The sequence below is a fragment of the Somniosus microcephalus genome, chromosome 8 (assembly GCF_052327205.1).
Source record: "Somniosus microcephalus isolate GS21.2 chromosome 8, FLI_Smic_1.0, whole genome shotgun sequence".
NCBI classification, from domain to species: domain Eukaryota; kingdom Metazoa; phylum Chordata; class Chondrichthyes; order Squaliformes; family Somniosidae; genus Somniosus; species Somniosus microcephalus.
In genome coordinates, this window is record NC_140994.1 from 35,905,965 (window position 1) to 35,932,823 (window position 26,859).

Below are 26,859 nucleotides of genomic sequence, written 5' to 3' on the forward strand. Positions count from 1 at the left end.
GTGCACAGCAAGCTCCCACAAACAGCAATGACCAGATAATCTGTTTTAGTGATATTGATTGAGGGATAAATGTTGGCCAGGGAACCGGGGATAGCTCCCCTGCTTGGCTTCGAAGTAGTGCCACGGGATCTTTTGCGTCCACCTGAGAGCAGACGGGGCCTCGGTTTAACGCCTCATCCAAAAGACGGCACCTCTGACAGTGCAGCACTCCCTCAGTACTGCACTGGAGTGACGATTTTTGTGCTCAAGTCTTTGGAGTGAGACTTTCATTTAGCCCATGACTGTTGAGTATTCTGATTTTAAAATTAATCCCAATAACTACATCCTGCAAGCTAAGTCCTAAAATTGGGGCTAAACCCTGGAAAAGTCAGTGTTTGCACGTTGCTGTAATGCATGCAGCTATTTTCCTTACTTGACCGAGAAACCATGGGCAGCATCCAACCAGAGGGCATCTTCAGTTGCCTGCAGCATGTACAGATGGGGAGGCACTGCCAAAAATGCATTTTAATTACTTTTATCATTACACATCAATGACGGCAGCCTTGTTTATTTTTACACGGAGTATTGTATTTTCTTCCAAAATTGTTCAGTAGGGTAAACAGTTTTTGTTCCTTTTTTTTAAAACCCGACAAGAAATGTATTTGCTCCCAGCTGACTTCACCAATATTTTTGTTTTGTTTTTGATCTGATTTAAAGGGAAAAAAAGTGAAAATTGGAAGGTTGATGCTGTTGATTACAGACCTCTCAGTCCAGCTGGGAGGATTCCAGATCACCTGTGGGCACTGCTGACTCCCAGTGTTACAGAGCAACGTCCATTATTTGCATTGTGTTATACTTAATGAGTCTCGCAATCTATCTGGGACGATCTCGCAGTCTTTCTGCAAAGGTTGCAGATCCCTGTGTGAGTTCCACACTGCTGACGTTGCTCTATTCCATTGTTCTGTCTGGAGCAGTCAAAAGATTTGCTACAACACTGGGATTTAGCACAGGCGATGCAGGATCCTCTCTCATGATTTGTGTACAGTTTATATTGTCTCGAAGAATTTTCAAAACCCTTTCTGTATCTGCAATAATCTTGTGCTGCTATGCCAAGTTATTGTGCTCCTAGATTATTTTTGTTTTGTGGAAGTCTGTTTCAGCTCAAGAGGGTGATATGAATTTTGCTATTTGAGACACTTTTAAGCCCAAGTCAACTGCTCACATTAATTCAATAGCAAAATACTGCGGATGCTGGAAATCTGAAATAACAACAGAAAATGCTGGAAACCCTCAGCAGGCCAGACAGCATCCGTGGAGAGAGAAACAGTCAACGTTTCAGGTCGATGAACTTTCGAAACTCTGTTTCTCCACAGATGCTGCCTGACCTGAGTGTTTCCAGCATTTTCTGTTGCTCACATTAATTGTTCAATTCAGTGAGTTGTAATTTTCCTTTCCATGTAACTTTATTTAATTTATTGGGAAGTATCAATCTTCCAAGGGACTCTGTAAATAACATAAATAACAATTGAGTACAATTCTACTGCAGGGGTGCGATGTGGCATTTGAAAATAATTTGTGAATTTGTTATTCCATAGTCATTGCATTAGCACTTTAAGCTGTTGGAACATTTGCACTTTGGTAAATATTGGTATAAAAAGCCTAAAGTGAATTAGAAATTTTCAGTTTACACTTAACATAGTTTTGAAATGTTGGAGAAAACAAATTGAAAATGTTGGCGGCGTCCCCTAATTTACCTCTGTTTTGCAGGGAGAATATAAAAAGACTGTAACTACCAACCAGTGGCATAGAAGACTCGAGTTCTCGAGTGGGGAAACCATTGTTATGCATAATCCAAAGGTACAGTCTGTATAAAAACAGGGACTCATGGTCTTTAAAGCAATACCATTGATAAAAAGACATGGTTTTGAAAGATGTTAGTTTGCATCTGTTCAGTCACGGAAATAACTGATTCAATTCTCAAAACTTTTATATTTGATGCTGCTTTAGTTCAGGAGAGCAATGTTTCATGTTTACATTTTTGCAACTGGCTCAGTTATCCCAAAGGCCGAATCGTAGATTCATATTTGGTCCTTGATGCCGACTGGACAAGGAAACAAGGGCTGTGCAGACGACTGAAGGAGACCTCTTGTAACTGTGAAAGTGCCTATAATGGTTGTGAGACTTCCCCAATGGTTAAATGATAAATGCACTACATGAGCCATGTTGAGTCAATTGAGGTCCAAGTGTCAATCCTTGGTATGTGCTGAATTACCCAATCTCAGCTAGGCTAATGCTGAGGGTGCAGTAGCCCTCTGTGCGAGCTAGGGAAGGAGTGGCGCCGGGGTGGGGGGGGGTGATAAATGAACCAAGCTCCCACTTCTGGTCCAGCATCTCCTGTTGAAAAGTGTACATGTATGGACATCAGGTAGGAACAGGATTGGACATGGCTGTCATCCCCTTGCAGTAGAATAGCTTTCCCATGCTGACAATTCAGGCTCATAAAACTGGTCTCTGGGTGGGATGCCAGTGCCTGGGAAAACATTTTTTTTTGTTGTTGCCGGAATATGGGTGATGCTACCAAGGCCGCATTAATTGCCCATTCCCAGTTTCCCTGATACGGTGGTAGACCTCCTCTAACGATGCTTGCACGGCCATTTAAGAGAGCGTTAAGAGCCGTCTAGTTTGTATGGGATTGGAGTCAACTGTAAGCCAGACTGGGTGGGATGAAAGATCCCTTCCTTGAAGGACATCAGTGAACCGTTTGGCTTTTGCGACAGTACAGCAATTTTCATGCTTATTTTTCTCTGGTGGTAGCCCACAAATGGCCAGATTTACTAGTTGATCACCTGTGCTGTTGGTCCAGAGATTCAAGACCAAGTGTAGTCTTCAGATGAAGCAGAGTTAGAGGGCGGGAGAATTGGACCAGGGTGTGCAGATGTAATTCACTCCCTCTTTTAAAGTTATACATTCTGCCCTTGTATTTCCATTATATACATTCCTATGTCCACAGTTATAATGGCAATTATGTGAACTTGTTACTCCACTTTTACAAATTTACATAGGCAGTTTCCATTATAAATGTGAACATAGAAATTTATTATTGAAAAGGTTGACGGGAAGTGCATGCAGATGTAAGATTGTTTTAATATATTAAATTGATACAGAATGAGTTCAATTTCACAACTTGCCATGGTGGGATTTGAGCTAGTCCAAGACCCTAACTACTACCCTACTACAGCAGAAGCCACGATTTTCAGGAGTGAAGAAAAATTGAGCTGTGCTATGGTGGAAGGTCTGAGGCTTTTCCTAATTGTTTTAACTTGCATTACTTTATATTGATTCTGTCCATATTAATGTATTTTTAAACCCCGTTTTTATGATTTCCAGTCTTCACAGTAATTATTTTAAATCAAGCTATCATGATTGCTTCCAGGTCATAGTTCAGTTCCAGGCTTCCTCAGTACCAGATGAATGGGGAACCACACAGGATGGACAGACTAGGCCCAGAGTGGTCAAGCGTGGGATTGATGATGACCATGATGAGATCCCTGAAGGTATGAGTCTGATCGCGACTCTATATGAATGAATAGCCTCAGATAACAACAAATTGGTGTAACCAATGCTCTTCAATGCCAAAGAAAAGCTCAGCAAAGTGTCTGTTACATTTTAAAGTTAATGACCGTTTCCCTATGTTTTTAATACTAAATACATAAAGTAATGGCCTGTCCTATGACCATCTCACTCTTCTGAAATGTTTCATTTCCAGCAGTTGTTGCTGAATCTCCAAAAATTGACTTTCATCACCCAAAGATTCTAGGTGTGTTAAAGAAATTCTTTGTGGGATCTTGGTGTACACAAAGTGACTACATAACCATCACTGCATTTCAGAGTAATCCATTTTATATGAAGTGTTTTGAGAAATTTCTCCCAAACTTGACAAGGTGCTATATAAATGCAAGTCTTTGTTTTTTTCCTGTAGTTTGCTCTAAGTTGTTGTAGCAATTACATTTTCATGCAGCTTCACTATTAGAGAAGAGGGGAACAACTGACTAATACATTAGAGATTGCTTCTCAAGACAAACAATCACATTTCCATTTTAAGCATTTCTATTTTGTTCAGCAATTTCATTTTATTAACCTAGGTGAGCTGCCGCCGGTTAATCATCTGGTGTTCATGGCACATGGAATTGGGCCTGTATGTGACCTACGTTTCAGAAGCATTGTTGAATGTGGTAGGTCTGTTTGTTTATAATGAATTTTCCTCCTGGTATTTTGCAAATGTGTCATGTATGCTTTTTAAACATTTGATGAAGTAAACCTACATTTCAGTAGAGAAGTCAAAGAACTTGTGCTATGTTACCCTTTAACTAATCCAGTTCCAGGAATATTTTGGGGTTTTGTCAGATTTATCCCAGTGAAAGAATTTCTCACAGATGAGCATAACAACAGTTCAGGGCAGGTCATGGTTGGTTCATAAATGTATGAAGCCCCTGACGTAAGAAAACTACTAGGCACTTGGTCTAAGCGTTAAACAAAGCTTTAATCAACTGTTTTACAACATGGAGGTCTAGTTGTGTCCTTCACTAGTTCCTGTTAAGAATGTCCTGCGTAAGCTGGGCCCGTGCCCGAGTATTTATACTCTCCCTGGACAGTGCCACCCGCAGGCCGCTCAGTTGATTCATGTCAGCCCCAGTATCCATTTGTCTCAAATTAACGGAGGGAGGTCAAAAAAGGCAATAATTTAAAATCCCCTCTCCTGTTTTTCATCCCCCACATATTTAAAGGTGCATGACTCCAATATTTATATTTCAGTAATGCTAATTGAAATCTAAAGTTAGATTTAGTTTGGAAGGCATAATACTCTTGAGTTTTACTTCTAGGTTAGTCAGATTTAACTACACTTATACAGTTTTTAATATTTGAAGTTCCACAATGTACATTACTATTAAACTTGACTTCCAATCTTGCTTTTATCAATGTGCACTGCACAAGGGCAAGTTGGGGTAATTAGTGCTGCAGTGATCACAGAGTTTGTTGTAATCTTGATAATATTTGTGAAATTGTTTAAAGGATGTGAAAAAATCTAAAAGATGGTAGATTCTCGCCAGTCAGTTTCCAGACAACTTTTATTGTCTTGTAATAAGTGGAAGACATTTGCCCTATGGTGCATTAAGCTGTGTAAAACCTATTTCATGGGATCTTAATCCTCTTTTATGTTAATTATACAGTATCTGATTGGTTTTTAGTTAAAATTCAGTTCTTTTGGAGTTCATGTTGCTGCTATTTCAGCCTTTCATGGCCCTCTGTGTGGTTAGGCGCTAGCCCAGTGGTCATGCATTTCGTCAAAGCTACCTGGAAACTGCATCTACTTTAACCTCTTTGGTTCCACATTATGATCTTTTTTGTTTTACATAAATCAAAAATGTCCTGTTTGAACCTATGAGTTATTGATTTTAAAGTTCCTTTCTTGGAAAGCTGTCTTGCTCAGAGCATTAGTTTGAGCGCACAGGATCATTAAGTGGCAAGATCTCATTATAGATCAACCCTGTTCTCCCAGTGGGCTGATTCTGAAATCATATCCTACTTTCCTTCTCTAAATAAGTCTCCCAAATCCATTTAGGTCAGGAGATTATTAAACCTTCATTTTATCATCCACTTCACAAGTTAAGATTGCACCACCAACTCCATTTACTGGACACTTGTATGGCTTTAGTAATGTATGTCAAACATACAGAATCGTTCCATAAAACACCGCAGTTATTTCTTATGGACCGATGACGATGAGTAAGATAATAAGCAAACATGTGCAAGTGCATGGAGGATGCAGTGTGCTGCCCACTATAATAGTGAACCTAGGGGACAAGTGAAGGCTTATTTCATATTTTCTGTGGCCTTGTCCTGGGCGTCTCTTAATCCTGTGTAGATTTATAATGGAAAAAATCTACTCTGTTTTGGAAAACATTACTCACTGGATTTAACAAATACCTGGAATCTGTCCTCTGTCGGTGCTGAAACTCCATTGCAGAGACCTCTTCATCCCAAAAGTTTGTTACTTTCGAAAGGTTCTGCAGTGTGTGGAGAATACAAATTAAAGAAGGATGAATCTACCCACCTCATTCTTTTCGAATGAGGCATTCTCCACATGCCATACTCCCTCCCATCCAGCTACCAAGGCACTCTAAAAGATTATTATTTCAGAATTAGGACATTATTATCCAGCCAAACACACTAGCATAGGTCAAGATGAACTGATGCTCAGGTACGCTAGCTACTTTTATACAAGGTGCACTTGTTGATAACTTTGACATCACTTTCTTCAAGTCATTCCCATGATTTCCCAGATCCAGTAGGACTCGGGACAGACTTTTGCAGTGTGCAAATGTCTCATTCAAAGAAGGAAGAAGGCACTATCGAGGTGGTTAATTTACCTTGATGCATTGTGGTGGAGGCAGAAAATCTTCTGGATTTTCAACTTGCAGTTTATAAAGTGCCTAATTGTCAAAGAAATATAGTTTCTTCATCTGGTGTTTTGTCTATAGTGAACAGAATGGCAATGGGTACTTTGACATTTGTTTATAATCCTGCTTGTAGAAAATGAGAATATTTCTCAAGATGGATAACATAGTCAGTACATTACTATTTTGAACATGAATGATTTGGAAACCTCATTTAATATAGAAGTATAAAATAATCAAAACTCATGTATTTCAGCACAGAAGGAGGCCTTTTGGCCCATCATGCGTTTGGTAGTTCCATATTGGAACTATCTACTCTAATCCCATTTGATATATTATCACCTGTAACACAGCACCTATAACAATGCAGCATTCCCTCGATACTGCAATGAAGAGGCAGCCTAATTCCTTTTAAATGGAATTGTCTTGCTTCAATAGCCATATGTGGCAATGCATTCCGTACTCCAAATAACCCTTTGGATGGGAACCATTTATTCTAACCTCCCGCTTAATGCTTTTAGTACCAATCTTATTATCTTTTGTTTCTTTGCTAAAGTTCCACTTACCTTTTTATTATTTTAAGAGGTGATTCAGTCTCTCATTTTTTAGTAGCTAACCATTTATTTATCTATCTAACCAGTCTTAGCCATTTCCATGTACAGGACTCTCCAAAATAAACCCAAACAACAATATTATATTTGGCCATTTGGTGGCACTGTGACATAGAAGATAACATCAGACAAACCTTTCCTCACCCAAAAATGTGTAAATTCGAAATATCATGAACATTTTGAATGGAAGAGGTAAATGAAGTAGTGTTAAATGTTGTTGTTGTTAAAAAGTGTCTGGATGAACAATTTATTGGGTACTAAAATAACATTCTCAGTGGCACAGTGTCAGATAGGCTCAGTCGGTATTGCTCTCGTCTCTGAGTCAAAGGGTTGTGGGTTCAAGCCCCACTACACATAATCTAAGCTGACCACTCATTGCCGTATTGATGAAGTGCTGCAATGTCACAAGTGCAGTCTTTTGGTTGAAATATTAAACTGAGGTCCCAACTGACTGACAGATGTAAAATATTCCATGGTACTATTTTTGAAGAAGAACAAAAAGTTCTCCCAGTGTCCTGGACAACATTCTTCTTCAAACAACACCACCAAAAACAGATTCTTTGATCATTTGCTGCATATGGGATCTTGATGCATCAAATAACTGTCCAACTAACCAGTGACTGCACTTCATAAACTAATCCATTGACTATAAAGCACTTTGGGGTATCCCAAGGGCACTATGAAGTGCTATATGAACGCAGGTTGGTAATTTGAAATGTTTTTGGTCATTCATGATTTTGTAATTTATTTTTAACATTATCCTGAATATTTCTCTCAATGTATATAGATATATGTAGCTGAGCACTTTATTGAAAAGTAAATTAGTTAAGTTATTTGTAGGTGCTGTATTTTTCAAATGTAAGAAGTCACACAACACCAGGTTATAGTCCAACAGTTTTATTTGAAATCACAAGCTTTCGGAGCGCTGCTCCTTCGTCAGGTGAAGTGGAGAGATGCAGAAAGACACAGTTTATATAGTCAGAGAATAATGCCAGATGATTACAGGTAATCTTTCTAACTGCCATTTATCACATCTCGGCAGAGAGATAATCACAGCAATCAAAGGTGTGAATGGTGTCCAAACAGGTTAGTCAGGAAAACATTACATCAAAGAACAATGAGGTGGGGTCACAAGGGGTGAAATGTTGCAGATGCTGGGGTCTGTATGAAAAACAAAAAACAGACAAAAACATTTTTTTTTGCTGGAAATCACAGCAGGTCCGGCCGCATCTGTGTAGAGAGAACACTGTATTTTTCAGTAAAGCACATGAAAGGGTGGTAGAGGCAGGAACCCTCACAACATTCAAGAAGCATTTAGATGAGCACTTGAAACGCCATAGCATACAAGGCTACGGACCAAGTGCTGGAAAATGGGATTAGAATAGACCGGGCTTGATGGCCGGCGTGGACACGATGGGTCGAAGGGCCTCTTTCTGTGCTGTATAACTGACTCTTATGACCAATTAAGCATCTGGTTTATGTCAGTTTTGAATTACTTTTAGAGCTCCAGTTTTAAAGATTGAGAAAACCTAATGACTTTGTTCTGTGGAGAATTATTGCTGTGAAAGATAATTGCGTGCCCCTACACAATATCCAGCATAGACTTCCATGGTGTACCATGCTGGATGAAATATCATTGTGACCATAAATCACACTCTTTCGCCTCCCAATCTCATTCTTAATGATGAGATATAATTGCCTTGCCCATAATTCTCAATTAAAGATTTTTTAATGAAAATATTTTTACTTTGTCTGTCTAATCGCACAGATATTGATGCAGTCATTTACAGTTATAGGCTCAGAAGATTGCATTCTGTTTTTCAGTTGATGACTTCAGAAATGTTTCTCTGAAACTACTACGTACGCACTTTAAAAAAGCAGTCGATGAGAATAAAATAACACGAGTTGAATTCCTTCCTGTACATTGGCACAATGCTCTTCATGGAGATGCTACTGGAGTAGACAGGTATGTTCCCCCATTTCTATTAGGGAAAAAAAATTGTATATAGATTGAATTTCAAAGCAGTTGCCCCAAACTGAATTGCTGATTCTTTTTAGTGCACTATGCTGACCTTGTGTAAGAGCATCTTTAGTACAACAATGAAAGTTCACAGTGTTTCACTTTGCAAGGTTTATCTGTTTATCGCTTTGGAGATTTCAGATCAAAGACCAATCCAACAAGAACTTTAAACATACAAATAATTTTCCCTAATCACTATTTTATTATAATTCATTCATGGAATGAGAGAGAGCAGTTTTTCATCAAAATCATATGCATATTGACACGAGTCTGAGGTTTGCTTATCCTGATAGCTCACGTCAAATATCTGTTGCAGTTCAATGTTATGTGTTTTGATTACAATTAAAAGGGGATATTGGAGTGGATGAAGGGCTAAATCCCATTCGTAGTAATGTACTACCCGAGGAAATATACAAAAGTCTTCTAAGCTTGCCTAACTGGTAGGAGACTTTTGGATGCCCCATCACCGCATCATGGAGATCTTATATACTGAGTCTGACTAGCCAAGAGGCAATCAGGTGATCATGCCATGTGATTTGATAACTGGCATCTTGAATGTTAGCCCTAAACAGTGAGTCCTGGGTGAGTGCATAGCAGTGCCTACCTTTTTAAAATGGAAAATCTCTGCCTGATAAGGTTCAGCATCCAAGAGGGAAAAGCATGTTAGTTTCTGCCATCATACGAACCATTTCAGTGGCTGTCAGACTTGAGTTGATGGATCTTTGTGAGACTTGGCTCCTTATTTTTAAACCTTTAATCTGATTCTAGGGCATCTAGTTAGTTGTAGTTAAGAATTACATAGTAAGAATTTTATTTCTTCAGATTCTCTGCCCATGCACTTCTGGTGTTTGTGAATGTTACAAGAGTTGTCCACAATTTGACAAAACTCTGAAGGGTTCAGATGCATAATGTTATCTCGCCTCCTATTTGTCTTGCAGTTATATTATACTCACAACTTAAACTGATAAGAAATCTCAAACTCCCAAATCCTTGAGAGAGGACTAGTCCTGTTAAATGGTTTACATTTTAACCCATTGAAAAGGGAATAGTGTCAGAGGACTGCTGGACAGATAATGCTATTCTTATATTCAAAAAGGGACATAGAACAAATCCAGGGAACTATAGACCAGTTAGCTTAACGTCAGTGGTAGAAAAGATATTGGAACCTTTATTCAAAGGTGTAATAGAAAAACATCTAGAAATCAAAAATATAATTTTAAAAAAAAGTAGTCAGTGCGGTGTTAGAAATTAGGGGTACCTAAAATGTACAGTATACGGTTATGCGAATGAAATTGTGACGCAAATAATACCGTGTTTAGGTGATTATATTAGAGCTTGAGATGAAGTGTCTTCAGACTAGTATGAAAGTAGCTGGATAGATGCCTAAAATTTGCCAATATTTTTAACTCCCTGCGGATGTTATAACATTCCACACAGTGGCAGTCACATGACCTTGCTTCCCAAACTAGCTGTCTGCTGTTTGTGTGCTCGGAAGGCAAGGCTGCTAAATGCATCTTTAATTTGGCCAACTAAGGCCCAACGCCTATGTTTCTTCCATTATTGCAAATATCCATATTATGATGCTATTTTAGGATTTTGTTTTTGTTTAACAAAATTGCTTACTAAAATGCGTAAGTTTAACCAGTGTGTGAGAATAGAATAGAGGATATCTTTGGGAATTTCTAATTCAAAGATTCCGGGTTCGATTCCTGGCAGAGTCGCCAATTTGTACGATTTCAAAAGGGGATGTCATGCTTGACCAACCTTATTGAATTATTTGAAGAAGAAACAGAAAGAGTGGGCATGGGTAATGCAGTGATGTGCAATGCCCCAGACTTTGTGGTCAGCGGCAAACAAGGCGCCAGCCGTTCATTACACTTATACTTGCCCACAGACTTTCTGTGGGCTTCTACACTGAAACTTGCTATAATTAGAAATCCAAAACAGCGTGGCACCCTCTACAGGAGATCTGGGACCTGTGTTAACAGGGCAAGCAACAGTGTAGCTCCTTAATCAATCAAATGAAAGAATCCTTACTGAGACACGCAGAGTCTAAACCAGGAAGTGTCAGTTAGAATAGTTAATTCAATGTCAACACATGTACAGAAAGCGAAAATAAAGTGAGGGAAAGATGGATGGGATTAAGAGAGAAAGATGGGATTACGAGAGAGAGAAAAAGTTTAAAAAAAATGTTTTTAAAGTCTTCAAAAATAATTAAAATCTGAAGGAATGAGACTTCATGTTTGTGTAAAAGTTACTTTTCAGTGCCAGAGAGGTTGTTTGGCAGTAATTAAGACTTACCACGCCATTAAAAATTCACATACACTTAAATGGACAAGCCCATACATTTTCTGGTGAGTTTGCTGGGTATCTAGTGGGTAAGTACAGCAAATTCACGGCCTTCCATGTCTTTGAATGCTAAGTCCCTTGGGGAGATATCGTTGGAGCGAGGCATGTGGACGAGCATGGCAACTCAGACAGCAACGTCCTGATTTCCACGTTTAACTGCATGTGCAAACGCTGGAAGTTGCTGTCTGATTACTCCTTAATAACGCTGAGTGCTGATAGCCTCACCATATTTCTACCACAAAATCCATGTCACTGATTTTCAAAAAGCCTTGGATAAGTACGTGAGGGAGAAAGGAGAAGACTGTTCTGGGGTGAGATGAAGTAAGTAGAGTGGGAGGAGGCTTGTATAGAGCGTACAACACTGGCCGCATGCCTGTTTCTGTGCTGTAAATTCCATGTAATTCTATGTAAAATCATTTAGATCATCATTTGAATATTTTTGCTACAAAACTCTGTTCTGGTTTCAGTTTTAATTTAGTAGTGTTATTTTTGCAGAGCTATACTATAGAAAATTAACTGTTTCCCATGTGGCTTCAATTTTTATTTTTCTATTCTTGTTACACCAGGCGTATCAAGAGAATCACTTTACCAAGTATAGGCCGCTTGCGTCACTTTACCAATGAGACATTATTGGACATATTCTTCTACAGCAGCCCTACATATTGTCAGACCATTGTGGATAAAGTGGTTGCAGAAATCAATCGACTATATGCTCTCTTCTTGAGTCGAAATCCTAATTTCAAAGGAGGAGTCTCGCTTGCAGGACACAGTCTCGGTAATAAGTGCTGAAGTGCTGATATTTGAACGACCAATAGATCTCTTGTGGCATTGCTCACAGGTTGTTTGGAGTGTGGGATAGGTTACTTATATTAAGCTAATGTCATCACTATGTTTCGCATCAGGGAAATTAGGCTGCATCTCCTGTCGAGGTGGGTGTGGGGACTGGGAGCACTTGGGTATGGCCTTTGTGCCGAGGGGCTGAGGATGGATTGATTCTGTTGGCACTGCTTGTAGGGCACTTTTTCTTTGTAGATCACAAATATTTGGGAGAGACCTCACCGTTGTTGTAGTTTGTGGGTCTCGGAAATGCGCAGTATACCTGATCATTTCAAGAGGCTTTGGGGCCTCCTAGAAGAGTTGCTTTGTGGCTCCCCAAGTCTGGGTTACTTTCTCATTTCTCTCTGTGTCTCTTTTTTTTCTCTGTCTCTCTCTCTTGCTCGCTCTGTCTTGTTCTCATAACTGAGATTCCCAGTACTTAGAATCATCTTGGTGGTTGACCTCTGTATCCTCTCGAGGTTAATGATATCTTTCCTACATTTAGTTGACAGGACCACACTACTCAATATTGGATACATGTTTTTTATTCAAATCAACATTAAAGCTAGTTCCTCTGTCACTGCTGAGTCATGTTACAATTCTTGATGCCATGCTGTGATATTAACATACAAGTTGCTGAGATATATGCCACAAGGTATTGCGATACCACCATCTGTTTTCATTACCAATGTATTGTCCCAGCTTGTGTATGTGAGTGGGCCAGGCTTTCAGCAACATTTTTTGTGTAATCTTTCTTGAGATGTTCTCACTGCTGTTTGAAGTCTGGACAGAGGATTTGTCTCTGCACCTTCAATAAACTGCTGAAAAGTTCCAGACACATTGTTGATTACTGTAAAAATGCTCAATGCTGCTGACTGTTGCTGTGAATGCCAGACATGTCATTGGGACCAGATTGCACAGAATAAAGCGGATTAGAGGATAACTGAGGTGGATATGGTGTGAGTTTAGCTATTAACTTCACAATGTGCAAACAGGAAAAATTAAGTAATAGCAAATAATTGATATTTTGGATAACAGATAAAGTAATTGAGTGCTTAATTCTTCATTATCAGTGTTTGGTCTTTCTGTTCTCGCCTAAATACAGTTTAAAGTAAAGTACCGCAGCGTTTATGAATTAATCTGAATTCAAGGCAAATTGGTTCACTCCTTGGCATTGCCACAGTCGTCTCACTGATAGTAAATGCCTAACAGAACCCTAGGGTAGATTAAATCTGTACTCCTCTGGATTTGGAAACATAGGCTTTACTGCTTAATCTTTATTGGTTGCAGACAAAATAACAGTGACTATTGTACAGCATATAGGAAACAATGCTAATTACACAAAATGCATTCAAGAAGGAAAAGTTTGAAGAAAGGATTGATCATTTCTGTTATGGCCATATTGTTTGTCAGTATAATTGGTTTTGAAATCTAATATGTGACATTAAGTACAGAGTAGATCTTCGAGAACTTGCTTTTATGCTATGCCTCCATTTGGACTTGATCTTGAAGTTCATTTACTTTCTGGCTTGATTCATCACCTCATCAGGCAGCTCTATTCTTGTCATTAGCAGATAGTAATCAACACTTTGAAAATACTTCTACAAATTACCTGCAAAGTCTTTTCAGTGATTTTTTCTATTGGGAGTCAAGGGGTTAAACATGTCTTGGGCCATATTTTATGCTAGATGACTCTTCTAAGTTATATGTAATTCGATTAACTTTTCAAGGCAGAGAAATAGGAAGTGATTACTCGGGGAATGCAACCCTTGACTATTGACTGTTGGTGTAAAAGGCAATCAGTTAATTTAGTGTTCTTGTTTTAGTTAGATTTTTGAAGCAATTGTGTGTAACCAGCTCCAGCAGTTGGAGCTCAGTTATGCTTTGCTTGCAGATGACTTGTTAGTATTTAAATTAAAATAAAAGATGCATTTTAAGTCTGTTCACACTTTTACAGTTGTGTAGATACTAAGATTTTGCTGAAGTTTAAAGAAAGCTGTAATTTTTCTGAGGAGACTTTTATTTATCTGACATGCTGAGCTCCAAGGAGGCAAAGACAAAGTCTTACTTGAGTGTAAATCTGAAAAACAGAATTAGTTGACAAACTGGCAGTATTGCACTTGGGTCAACTGTATTTTTTTATTTTTTTAAGTGTTAATCATTTATTTCAATTAATGGACTATATGATTTTCCACTTGTAGCCTAGCAGATCTCGAAACATAAAAGACAAAGAATGTATGGGAGTGTATAATAAGGCAATAATCCAGTTGAATGGTTCAGATGACGCAAAATACAAGATGACCTTCAAGATGTTGGGTTAGCCATCTGAGCCGTGAGATTGGATTATGTTAAGTTAAAATTTCCACAGTAATGGTGTGCTGGCACAGAATACTGCCGCACCTCTGACTATAAAGGAATCCACTGTTTATATAGTATGAAACAGCGAATGCAGTTATTCTTAAAATCAGCCATGTTTAATTGATTTACATTTGTAAAAAGACTTGAGACTATTCCTTGCTCTCCCAAAAAAGAAAGTGTCTCCAAGAATATCTTGAAAAAGAAATGTACGTCACTTTTAATTTGTCCATAGGTTCTCTGATCCTTTTTGATTTGTTGGCCAATCAGACGGGCTGCTCTTCCCCTGGCGATCCCACTCTATTAACATCTAACGGGACTGTGAAAGATTCTATAAGCCCAGAAGAGACTCAGGTACAGTAATACACAAAGAATTGACCAATTATTGAGCAGATGTGTAAAATCTGTGAACACAGTTTTTATAGGGGCAAAATCCCAAGTTTGTAATTTTGATCTGGTGTATAATACCTAGTTCTTGGCATGCATGCTTTAAAAAGAAATAAAATGAGACTGCAGAGGTTTATTTGAAAGTAAACTACCATTGGAGGTTCTTCATTATTTTGATACCGATATTAACTGTTTTTGGAGTGATCATTGGCGACCTTTCATTCCCGCACACCAAGATGCTCCTTCCTGCTTGCTGTAACACCCAAGGAAAGGCTTATCATCTTTTCTGTATGTTAGAGGGGAAGAGGTTATTAACGGCATTCCGAAGAGGAAGGAAAAAAACCACACAAGGATCAGGAGACCTGGGTTTCTCTCTTTAGGCAGGCAGTCTCCTAATATTTTTTGGACAAGAACTGTTAACTGTAGTTGCTACTGACTTCAGAGACTATTTGGTAAACAGAATTTTTTGACGTTGAAATTGAAATTTAAAAACTAATGAGATAATATAAGTTTTTCAAGAAGAAAATGTAGGCTGTGTTGTTTACAAATTTTGTATTTATTTATCATGCTTTGTGAATTAGAGAATATAGAGGAGATGTTTTGTTAGGGACCAACAGTTGCTGGTGAGTAAAGCTATAGTCAGACTAGAGAAATGATAGAAGATATTTCAATTCCAGGTCATTGAACCAAAATTTGTATCCATTTTATGGCTAACCGGTGCAAACATTTGGGCTTTAAGCACCAATAAAAAGGCAATGTCACATTCTTCGCTTTCAAACAAATAAATGGCCATTTGTGATACATTCTGCTTTCAGAACATTTCTTTAAACCCATTTAATTTGTAAATGATTTCTCCGTAATCTATTGGAATTTTTTTTAACCGCTAGTTAGCATATACAGAAACTCCTCACCATGTTTAACAATCTCCCGAGAAGCTTCTGAGAAATCTACACCTGCAAAATATTTACTTGCCCAATATGGAGGGTACACACTATCCCCATAAGGACACACCCCACTTACCAAAGTCTAGCGACTTTATTGGTATTTATAAATGGCACAGTCTACACTTGTATTGTTTGAAAAACTTGTATCATCCCGCTAGTTTTTTTTTAAATTTAAATTTTAAATGTGACAAATCTTTTTACCAAATAGTCTCTCGGAAATTAGTAGCAGCTACGATCAAGACTAACCTCGGCGGTCTCCTTGTCACACTCACCCCACCCACCCCATGGACTCCCCCAATGGATTAACAATCATTGCCCTTCTTTGCATTTCCCTGCAGAATGTCTGTTCATTCACGAACAAAGCCTTGCCATCCACTACCTTATTGTAGGTAATTGCATTGACATTTTGGCTTTAACTGAAACTTGGCTCATGGGTGGCGACACCTTGCCCCTACCAAAGTCTTCCCACCTGGTTATACTTTTCATCACCTGCCATAGTCAAACCACCACAGTCACAATGTGGCTCTTATCATCAAATCAAAACTATGGACTCTTCTTTCTCCTCCTTTGATAACCTCTCCTCCTTTGAGCACCTCACTGTGTTGCATCCCTCATGCCTCTCCAAAAATCCTAGTTGTTTAACCCCTGCCCAAGATATCCCTCAGCTACTTTTTCCCAGTGCCAACCATCTCTTTAAACAGCTCTCCCCTCCCTCCACCCACACTTCTTTCACCTCTTTTTAAATGTCAAACCTCCCCCCCTGCTCTTGCCCTGCACCCAGGTCTTTCTCTAGTTTGTTTCCTATCTTCCCCTCCTGCCCGCTCTGAGCTCATGTCGTTCATGACATCCACTTCCTGCACCCTTGATCCCATTTCCTTCGGAATAGTCAATTCTGGCCAGTCTCCCATCCTTCACCCTCCGTAAACTTCAGCACATTTACTGCCCATATCCAATCCCACACCAAGTACTGCTCACCCATCACCTACATTGCTCCCAGTCCCCCAACAACTCAAATTTAAGATTCTCATCCTTGTACTTAAATCACTTCATAGCCAAGGCCTTGCCCCTCCCTATCTCTGTAACCTCCTGCAACCCTAAAAGCCTCAGCCCCCCGAACTGTTTGTCGTGTAACTAATAAGGTTGGTGAGCTGCAGGCACAAATTGCTGCATGGGATTATGACGTGGTTGCATTAACAGAGACATGGCTCAAACAAGGCCAGGAATGGGCTCTTAATATTCCTGGTTACCAAGTATTCAGGAAGGAAAAAGAGGAGGGGGCATGGCAGTATTGATTAAGGATGATGTTACAGTTCTAAATAGAAAGGATTTACTAGATAGTTCTAGGACTGAATCTATTTGGCTTGAGCTGAGGAACAGAGGGGGAGCTGTTACATTGTTGGGAGTTTTTTATAGAGCTCCAAACAGTGAGGAGATAGATCAGCAAATTTGTCAGCAAATTTCAAAGGCGTGTAACAAAAATAGAGTAGTAATATTTGGAGACTTCAATTACCCTAATATAGACTGGAGAAAACATAGTGGTAAGGGTAGGGAAGGAGAAGAATTTCTGCTATGTGCACAGGAAAACTTCCTGATCAATGTGTCTCCAGTCCAACAAGAAAGGAAACGGTGTTGCATCTGGTTCTGGGAAATGAAGTAGGGCAAGTGGAGTGTGTTACAGTAGGAGACCATCTACCTAACAGTGACCACAGCATAATTTGGTGTAAAGTAATTATGGAAAGAGACCAGAAAATATCGAAGGTAAAAATGCTCAACTGGGGAAGAGCTAATTTCAGTGATTTCAGAAGGGGCCTAGCACAGGTAGATTGGAAAAGCGATTGCAGAGTAAAGCAGTAACCGAGCAATGATGCCGTCCAGAGAAGCGAGTGTTCAGGTACAAATTAGTCAATAGCAAAATACTGCAGATGCTGGAAATCTGAAACGACAACAAATTAGTCATATTCCTTTGAAGGGAAAAGGTAGAGCATCCAAAGCTAATGTGTCCTGGATGACAAAGGAAATAAAAGTTAAAATAAAACAGAAAAGGGAGGCCTATGACAAATGTCAGGAGCAAGATTTGTTAATAACAGGAAGGTTATGGAAAGTACAGGAGGGAATTGAAAAAGCTGATACGGGAGGCAAAGAGAGGTTACGAGAAAAGATTAGCAGGCAACATTAAATTGAACCCTAAAACTTTGTAGAAACCTATAACGTGTAAGTGGTTAGCTAGGGAAAAAGTTGGGCCTGTTACGGACCCAAAGGGAAATCTTCATGTCGAGGCAGAAGACATGGCTAAAGTACTAAATGAGCACTTTGCATCTGTCTTCACAAAGGAAGTGGATGATGTGAAGGTTACACTGAAAGAGGAGAGGCAAGTTATGGACAGGATAGTAATAGATAAAGAAGACGTCCTAAAAAGATTAACATTACTGAAAGTCAGTAAATCGCCTGGTCCAGATGTAATGCATCCTAGGTTGTTGAAAGAAACAAAGATAGAAATAGCAGAGGCATTGGTCACACTCTTTCAATCCTCATTGGTTGCAGGCGTAGTGCCGGAGGACTGGAGGGTTGCCAATGTTATACCACTATTCAAGAAAGGGGAGCGGGATAAACCAGGAAACTACAGGCCAGTTAGCCTGACAACGGTTTCCAATAACTTCCTCACCACCGATATCAGGGACAAAATAAACTTTCATTTGGAAAGGCATGGGTTAGTCAAGGAAAGCCAGCATGGATTTGTCAAAGGCAAATTGTGTCTGACTAACTTGCTAGAATTCTTTGAGCTAACAGAGAAGGTTGATCAAGGTAGTGCAGTAGAAGATGTTGTATATTAACTTTTGGAAGGCATTCAACAAAGTGCCACACAGGAAGCTCATTAAGAAGATGGAAGCCCATGGAATTAAGGGGAAAGTGGTGGTATGGATACAAAATTGGCTCAGTGACTGGAAGCAAAGGGTGGGGGTGGATGGATGTTTTTCAGACTGGGAGGTGGTTTGCACTGGTGTTCCCCGGGGGTCAGTTTTGGGTCTATTACACTTTGCAATTTTTATAAATGACCTTGGCTCAGGTGTAGGGAGCAGCATTATAAAGTTTGCAAATGATATGAAACTTGGTAAAGTAGTAGATCACAATGAGGATAGCTATAGGCTTCAGGATGAGATAGGATGGTGAAATGGGCAGAAGCATGGCAAATGGAGATCAATGTGGAGAAGTGTGAAATGATGCACTTTGGGAGGACTAATATGGGAAGACAGTATACTATAAATAGCACGATTTTGAAAAGTGTAGATAAGCAGAGAGACCCTGGTGACCATATACACAAATCCTTAAAGCTGGCAGGGCAAGTTGATAAGGTGGTTAAAAAAGCATATGGGTTACTGGGGTTTATAAATAGAGGCATAGAATATAAAAACAAAGAGATCCTGCTCAAACTTTATAAATCACTGGTTAGGCCTCAGCTGGAGTATTGTGGACAATTCTGGGCCCCACACTTCAGGAAAGATATAAAGGCATTAGAAAGGGTACAGAGGAGGTTTACCAGGATGTTACCAGGGATGAGGGACCTCATTTACGAGGAGAGGTTGGAACGGTTAAGACTGTTCTCCTTGGAATAGAGAAGGTTAAGAGGTGACCTAATCGAGGTTTTCAAGATGGAGAGGTTTTGATAGAGTAGATAGAGGAAAAGTATTCCCTCTGGCGAGTGGGTCATTGATTCAAAATCACTGGCAAAAGATCTAGAGGGAAGATGAGAAATGTTTTCACTGAGTTGTCAGGATCTGGAGTGCTCTACCTGAAAAGGTGGCGGAATCTGATTCTATAAAGTTTTAGAAGGGAGTGGGACCGGTACTTGAGGATGTGGAACTTACAAGGTTACGGACAAAAAGCGGGAATGTGGGACCAAGCGTGCTTGCACTTTCAAAGAGCCAGCTCAGGCACGATGACCAAATGGCCTCCTTCTGTGCTGTAAGTTTCTATGATATGTTCTGGAATTCCCTCCCTAAACCTCTCTGCCTCCAGCACATTCTCCTCCTTTTAAGACCCTTCTGTAAACCCACATATTTCAACTTTTAGTCATCGCTCCCTCATCTCATCTCCCTATGCTCAGTTTTTTTTTATTACGCCTCCTTGAAGCACCTTGAGGTAGTTCACTATAGTAAAGGTGCTATATAAATGTTCAGGCACAGGTCGGCAGAGTCTGCTGCAATTTAACAAACCAAAATTGCACAGCTTCCCTGTACGGAGGACTGGTAAGCAACGTTTCTGCTAAGCCGTGTGTCCGCACAGCGGTCTGGAGATCCGCGCAGGCCGCTCACTGGCTTTTATGTGGAAGAATCCGCGCATGTGTGAAAATTTAAATTGGCTGCGCAGCAAGTTAAAGGGACCGTGCACAGGGGAAAAAAAATAAGAGGGAACACTGCTGGTAAGCCTCCTGCTGCTTGCCCAGCTAGTAGCACCTGACTAGGGTATAAACTTGAAGTTACCTGGAGCCAATTGGGAAGAATCCCAGGCCTTAATGGCCTTCCGAATCACATTAATGAGCCATACTGAACAGCCAATTGTTAACAGTGCCTTTGAGCATGTGGACCTGCCTGGTTCAGTATTAGATTACTAAGTCTATCTTTATACTGGGTTGATTTGGTTCCAAGCATCTATCATTGTGGGCTGAGGGGAATCTGCTGTGTTGCAGTATTTGTGACACTGCTCTTATTCAGGTCAAACTTTATTAATTACTGTTACATCCCTGAGTCTAATTTCCACACATTACTCATCTTCCCTATCACTAATGGCCGAGCTGCCAAGTCAAAAGTAGTACAATCCATGGAGTATTTTCCACTATTCCCTGCTTTACATTCGTGTCTGCTCTTTCACTAACATTAATAACAGTGCCCTTTTCTCCTAATTCTAAATACTTAAGTATTTTAACAGAAATGTCACATGTGGCTGTAATTCTTTTAAGTAACGTTTTTTAATAAATATTTCTCTCTTTCTGCACCCAAGTTTTTGCAAGGCAAAAGAATCCTGAGGATGTTGGTGACTGAGGGGCGGGAGGGGTCACTTCTAATATGCCTGCTTCTTATTTCACTCAACCACCCAACTGTTGTGAGGGATTTAGCATTGTTCCGTCATGCTGTCTAGTAATAGAAATAGTGGGAACTGTGTTAACGGGCAGCCCTATTGCAGCCAGTGGTGCCTTTTGATGGAGACTGGAATAACCTTGACTTTCAGTAGTGTTCGTTGTTTTCTCCTGCTGACAGCAAAAGTGAGTAGCAGTGCATTATGGTGCAGGCAGCTGTGTAAGCCAGGGATTGGACCACAGAGGACCAGTGAGGTGGGGGATGTGAGGAAGATATTTGTAGGATTCTGGGAGATTGTAGGGCCTAGGTACGCATGCAGAAACTCTTGGGGGTGGGGTGGGGTGGGGATGGACTTTTCCAAATTACAAGAACATTGTTTGATCTACCACTTTATCAATCAAAACATGGAACCATCAGACTACCACAATGATCTTATCAAAATCTGATTCACTGGTGGGAAAATGTAATTTTAGTGCCCTTCTAAATAGTACATATATATTTAAAGTAATCCAATCCAAATATATATATATATATAATATATATATATATGGTGGTTTATGGGAACAATGCGTTTTCTGCAATCTGATGATCTTAACCAACTGAAGTTTCTCTCTCAAAGATGTATATCGCCAATCTCTGGATGGAAATATTTTCCTTTTGCAGCAGTCAAAATGATTACAGCAATTCTGTCATTGGAATCTGGAAAGAAAAGCACAAAAAACAGTTATCAAAATTCCAAAGACCTCTTAAGTCCGTTGCGCAGTGCACTTAATCATTAACAAAGAAAGTAGATTGATTTTATCTTTATGCAGAATTTCTTCTCTCTTGCTTGGTGTTTTAATTTTATATATTAAGTGTGGAGAAGTAACGTTTCTCCTGGTTGTGTTGGCTTAGATTAGTTTTAGTTGAAATCAGCAGGGTATTTTTTTATATATAATTATGAACTTGTACCTGTTTGCAATTCAGGTAGTGAACCAGAATTGCCAAGATCCTGAAGATTTTGATGAACTGGTGGATGAACAAGAGGAGGAATTCCTGGCTCTACCAGAAGCATTGGAATCGCTCGGTCTTTCTGAGTACCTCAGCACTTTGGAAAAGGAAGAAATAGACATGGAGTCATTGGTATGGATTTTTCAGCTTCAGTTCAATGTACACAGAAGGGTTTGTTCAGGTCCTACAACAATACCATGGTGCAGTTTCTAATCAGTAACTTCTTTTATAATACTCATTTCTATTTTTTGGGGTTATGTGCTGTTTAAATCTCTTTTTTTTTTGCCAGCTTGATCTTTGTGGTAACATAGACTAACTCCTAGTGACTAAAGTATTTGGACTCTGCTCTTCAAAGAGCTCTTTCCTGTTTTCACTGATTATATTGTATGTAGCATTATTTTTTAACCACACATCATCTCTCTTGGTCTTAAACTGTATTTTTCCCAGTAGGGAACAGTGTAAAGTGTAAGTCTCAGACTGTTGCAGCAGATGTATCAGCTTCTAGAAAAGAAAGAAAGGTTAATGCTTTGAATGTCACCCTTCATCAGCACTAGGCTTGATGCACTCTCTTTCTTGCTCACTTTTAGCTAATGTGTACCGCAGATGACTTGAAGGAAATGGGGATCCCTCTTGGACCAAGAAAGAAAATTGCCAATTTTGTAAAGGAGAAAGTAAATGCACAGGTATTATTATATTCCTGAAGGGTACTTCACATGCTGGTTGCTGTATCTATCAGCGATTAAATTAAACTGTAATTCTTGTGAACACAGATGTGACTGGGTCTGTAAAAGGGAACTAAAACCCAGTAGTAATAACTCCTTTCTATTGCATTTCTCACTGCTTTCTGTATTCATATTATTCTTCTGATTGGAATACACTGTTAATTTAATTATGCCACCTGGGTTACCAGACATTTTTAGTTTTGCAAAGAATTGTGAATAAATATTGTCATTGCATTGTCTGTTTCCATGTAATGCTGAGGTATCATCTTTTTATTCAAGTATTGGATCACCTCAAACTCTCATAAGTGTTGCATTCCTCTGTCGTGGACATCTTTCAACTTAAAGAAGACAAAAATTATCTCAACAAATCTTGCATTGTTAAAAAGACCAGTTTCTATGTCTTGAAATTCCCATTTCTTGACACTATAGAATTCCAGAATATAAATATTGTATATATGATGTAATTGCAAGATAAAGGAGATTGTATTTCACATCAGGCCTTCATACTTAGAGACATAAGTCATTCTTCACAACAGAGTTCTACTTTTACTTACTGAAAATGCAAACTTATTGGCCCGGATTTTCCAGGGCCCATGACTGCGTATGCACAGCGTAAGTGACCCGCAAGTTCCGGGTTTCTGCATGTGCTGCGCATGCGCGAAAACCCGGAACTTGTGATCTGTCAAGTTTCAGCTTGACGGATCGTACGAATCTGAAGGAAATGGACATTTGCTGGTACAGGGTTGGCTTTCCCAACTACTGCCCAGCGAAAGCCCACAAAACTCTTATGCCTGGTAAAACAGGCGTAAGGCCGCCTTTTACCAGCATAAGGGTTTAAATAAATATTAAAATTATAATTTTTTAATCTTTTAAACATTCAAAAATCTTTAAAATTAGTTTAGGTTATTTTTGGTCCCGTTAAAAATGTTTAAATTTATTTTTCAAAATATTAAACTTTTCTTTTAAAAGTTGTATTTTAATTAATTTTAAACGTGATGATTTATTTTTATTTAGGTTGTGTGGAAATGTATTTTTTAATGTAATTCCTATTATGCTTATGGGGATTCTGGACGGAAATGGAAATCCCCATAAGCATAATGGGAATCTCCCTTTTTGATTGGTTGGGCCAGCCCACGTGATCCCAAGAATGCTTGAGAACCGCCTGGGATACGTGGGCCTTTACGCAGGCGTACGTCTGCAGGCCCAGGAGCACGAGTCTTCGTAGGTCCAGGGCCATCAAGTAAGTACAGATTTTAGTTGCAGTTCAGAAGCATTCACCCGCAGGAAGCCTCCTACCGCAATTTCAGGTCCATTGATTCTTGTCACACTATTAATACATGCTAAAGTTATTCGAACATTGTTTGTATGAGTTTTCATCTGGTGTTAAATAGCACTCTCGATTGTTTCATGATTAAATAGCACAGAAGGAGGCCATTCGGCCCATCGTGTCTGTGCCAGCTCTTTGGTAGAGCTATCCAATTAGCCCCACTCCCCTGCTCTTTCCCCATAGCTCTGTTTAAATAAAAAATAAAATAAAAATAAAAAATTCCTGTCAAGTATTTATCCAATTCTCTTTTGAATGTTACTTGCTTCCATCACCCTTTCAGGCATTGTTCAGAATTTGTTGATGCACGATATGTCAGTTTTACATTTAAAGCCATTGTTGGAAAAAAATGATTGGGACAAGCCTAAACTATTCACTGGTTTTCGTAAGACATTTCATTCATTAAACAGCAATTTGACGCACTGTTGAGTTTAAATGGCACCGTATACTAAAATAGAGTGCAGCGGATTATGCTGAAATGCTTCAATTTGTAAATTGCTGTTTTAAAAAAAGTGAGGAGATTGTAAAATGGGTTTGCCTGGTTATTGAAGCTAGCTGGGCAAGGATAATTTTCCTAGTGAACTGCTGTGTACATACTGGGTAGATTTTCAACTTGCCACCTGGGCATAACACTGGCATTGCAGATCACCGCCCATTCTAGAAACCACCTGAATTCCATTGAAATCATTTAACCTCTGACTCCCCGGAATGGGGTGGGGGGGTTGGTGGTGCTTGACATCACCCTGATTCTGATTGCTATCCAATGATACTACTAGAAAGTGGTCATGTCTGCTATTACTGAACAGCGCACTGACACTCCCTGTCTAGTTTCCCACATGAATAATGCTCACATGAGTGAGGAACCATATGAAATCATATCAGCATTGTCATTGCAAAAAAAAATCATTACTGCTTACCTCACACCTATGGAGGCAATGGGTCTGCAAGTATGGCAAATTTATTACCCAGTTCCCAAATATACAATTTAGTGGAACAGGATTTGTCTATATCACACTAGAGGAACGTTGGCCCGGATTTTACAGTGGTAATGACAGCAAAACTGTCAGCGTACTCCATCATCACCCCTCTGAAACTGACAGCAAGTTCCTGAGGTAGCGCATGCCCACAAATGCAGAAATCCAGAAGTTGCTGTCAGTGATTCGACACTTCTCCATTGGGTGTGCTTTGAACTCCCCCGGAGCCGAGAGATTTGTGAAATCACTGAACTGACAAGAACTTAAGCTTTTAACCTGTAATATCGCTCTTGAATGAGGTGTAACTGGGTTTTTAATGGCATACTGAACAACCGTTCTGTCCCTGAAAAACTAATTTTATATTTGTGGAATGTCAAATTTTAAAAATTCCATGGTTTTTAATATATTGGGGGAGAAATTGGGTGAGTAGCGCCACCTGTTAGCGCCTAAAGAGGCAGTCAGTGGCTGTAGCGCCACTGGCTGCACCTCCCGCGATATTCAGCAGAGGCACTAATGGTGGCCTTAGCCATTTGCGCTGCGCCGCCACCGATGACGTCATCGGTGTGCACAGCGCCCCATTCGCACCCCGAACGCGATATTTGGTAGCGAACGGCGCTGTCGCTACCCACGCCCGGTTCACGGGTCTTTGCTGCGCCGGCAGAGGCGCAAGTTAAGGTGGAGGTGCAGGGCAGCCGCTTTTTCGGCGGCCGCCTGCCAGCACCTCCGTCCCCGGCCTCCTGGTCCCCCCCCCCCCCCCCTGCGGCATTGCTGGCTGTTTCCCGAGAGCCCGGCACTTCTCCTTGGTGCCGGGCTCTTTTGCCGGCACTCGCGATCGGGGTTCGTGCTGTTGCAGGCCCCTCCCCCTTAACAGTGGGAGGAAGGCCTGCAGTACCGCAGCGTGCGTTGCGCTGCGATATTCAGTTTCAGCGCCCTAAGAGGGACGCGGAGCGCCTCGAGCCTCGCCCCCGTCTCCCTCTAGGGGCACTTCAACTGAATTTCTGACAATCGCTACAGCTTCGAACGCTGCGCAAAAACCAGCGCCCAGGCGAACTTGGCGCCAGTTTGGCGCCTCAACCCAATTTCTAGGCCATTAAGTTTTATTTTAAAGTTTGTTTATGATATTTCAGCTTCTGCCTTAATCCTACTTGTATGTCCTGATCTTTATTTCGCTCTCTAAAATTATTAAAAAGTGAAGGAAAATCAGTGCATTTTACTTCCTGGTTTGCTGTCTGAGAATTTTTCAATGTGATGGGCTGCTTGGCCAGCTTGATGGCATAACTGTTGTTGGATGCTAGAGATCCCCTAGACTTGATGCCAGCATGGAACTAAAGTTGGGAGAGCTGAAATTCCCGCCACAGATATCGGTAGATCTTTGTGGGCAGCTTTCTTCGAGGTCAGCGGCGAGCGCCGTCGCTTCGCCGCTGACCACAAATTCCGGGCCATTATTTTCTGCTGGTATTAGATTTGTCGTGCCTTGATATTCTTTGATAAGTGGTTGGGAACTTGCTATGTGAGGAATTCCAGTGCATTGATCAAGTGACTCCTTCATCCGCTATCTTCTTAACAAGAAACTTAAGTTTGAAACTGACTTTAAATAATTCAGTTATGCTGGGTGATTTGGTTCAGATTTTAACTAAATATCCAAAAGATAGCTGTAGATTTTTTTCTTATTGTTTGCAGCATAATTTCCAGGACCAATTGTATGCCTATTGACAGATTCTGTTAACAGAACCTCGTGGTTTCATTCTCTACAGTGTGTTATTTCACAAAATGAAACACTGTGATTCAGCAATGCTGACTTTCCCTGTAATGCCCAAGTGCTGCTCATTTAAAAATCTTTTCCATTCCAAGTTTTAAAAAA

The 26,859-nt window shown here is 40.0% G+C and overlaps 1 protein-coding gene across 2 annotated transcripts in view; it reads left to right on the top strand.

Annotated features, from left to right (window-relative positions):
- sec23ip (SEC23 interacting protein) overlaps positions 1–26,859 on the top strand; it is a 124,807-nt gene that overhangs the window by 26,378 nt on the left and 71,570 nt on the right. For both annotated transcript variants that reach the window (XM_085994547.1, XM_085994548.1), the window contains exons 5-12: positions 1,747–1,836; positions 3,413–3,533; positions 4,122–4,211; positions 8,870–9,011; positions 11,981–12,189; positions 14,821–14,939; positions 21,955–22,110; positions 22,566–22,661. In XM_085994547.1, the coding sequence (XP_085850673.1) occupies positions 1,747–1,836; positions 3,413–3,533; positions 4,122–4,211; positions 8,870–9,011; positions 11,981–12,189; positions 14,821–14,939; positions 21,955–22,110; positions 22,566–22,661 (1,023 nt within the window). The remainder of the gene's footprint in view (positions 1–1,746; positions 1,837–3,412; positions 3,534–4,121; positions 4,212–8,869; positions 9,012–11,980; positions 12,190–14,820; positions 14,940–21,954; positions 22,111–22,565; positions 22,662–26,859) is intronic.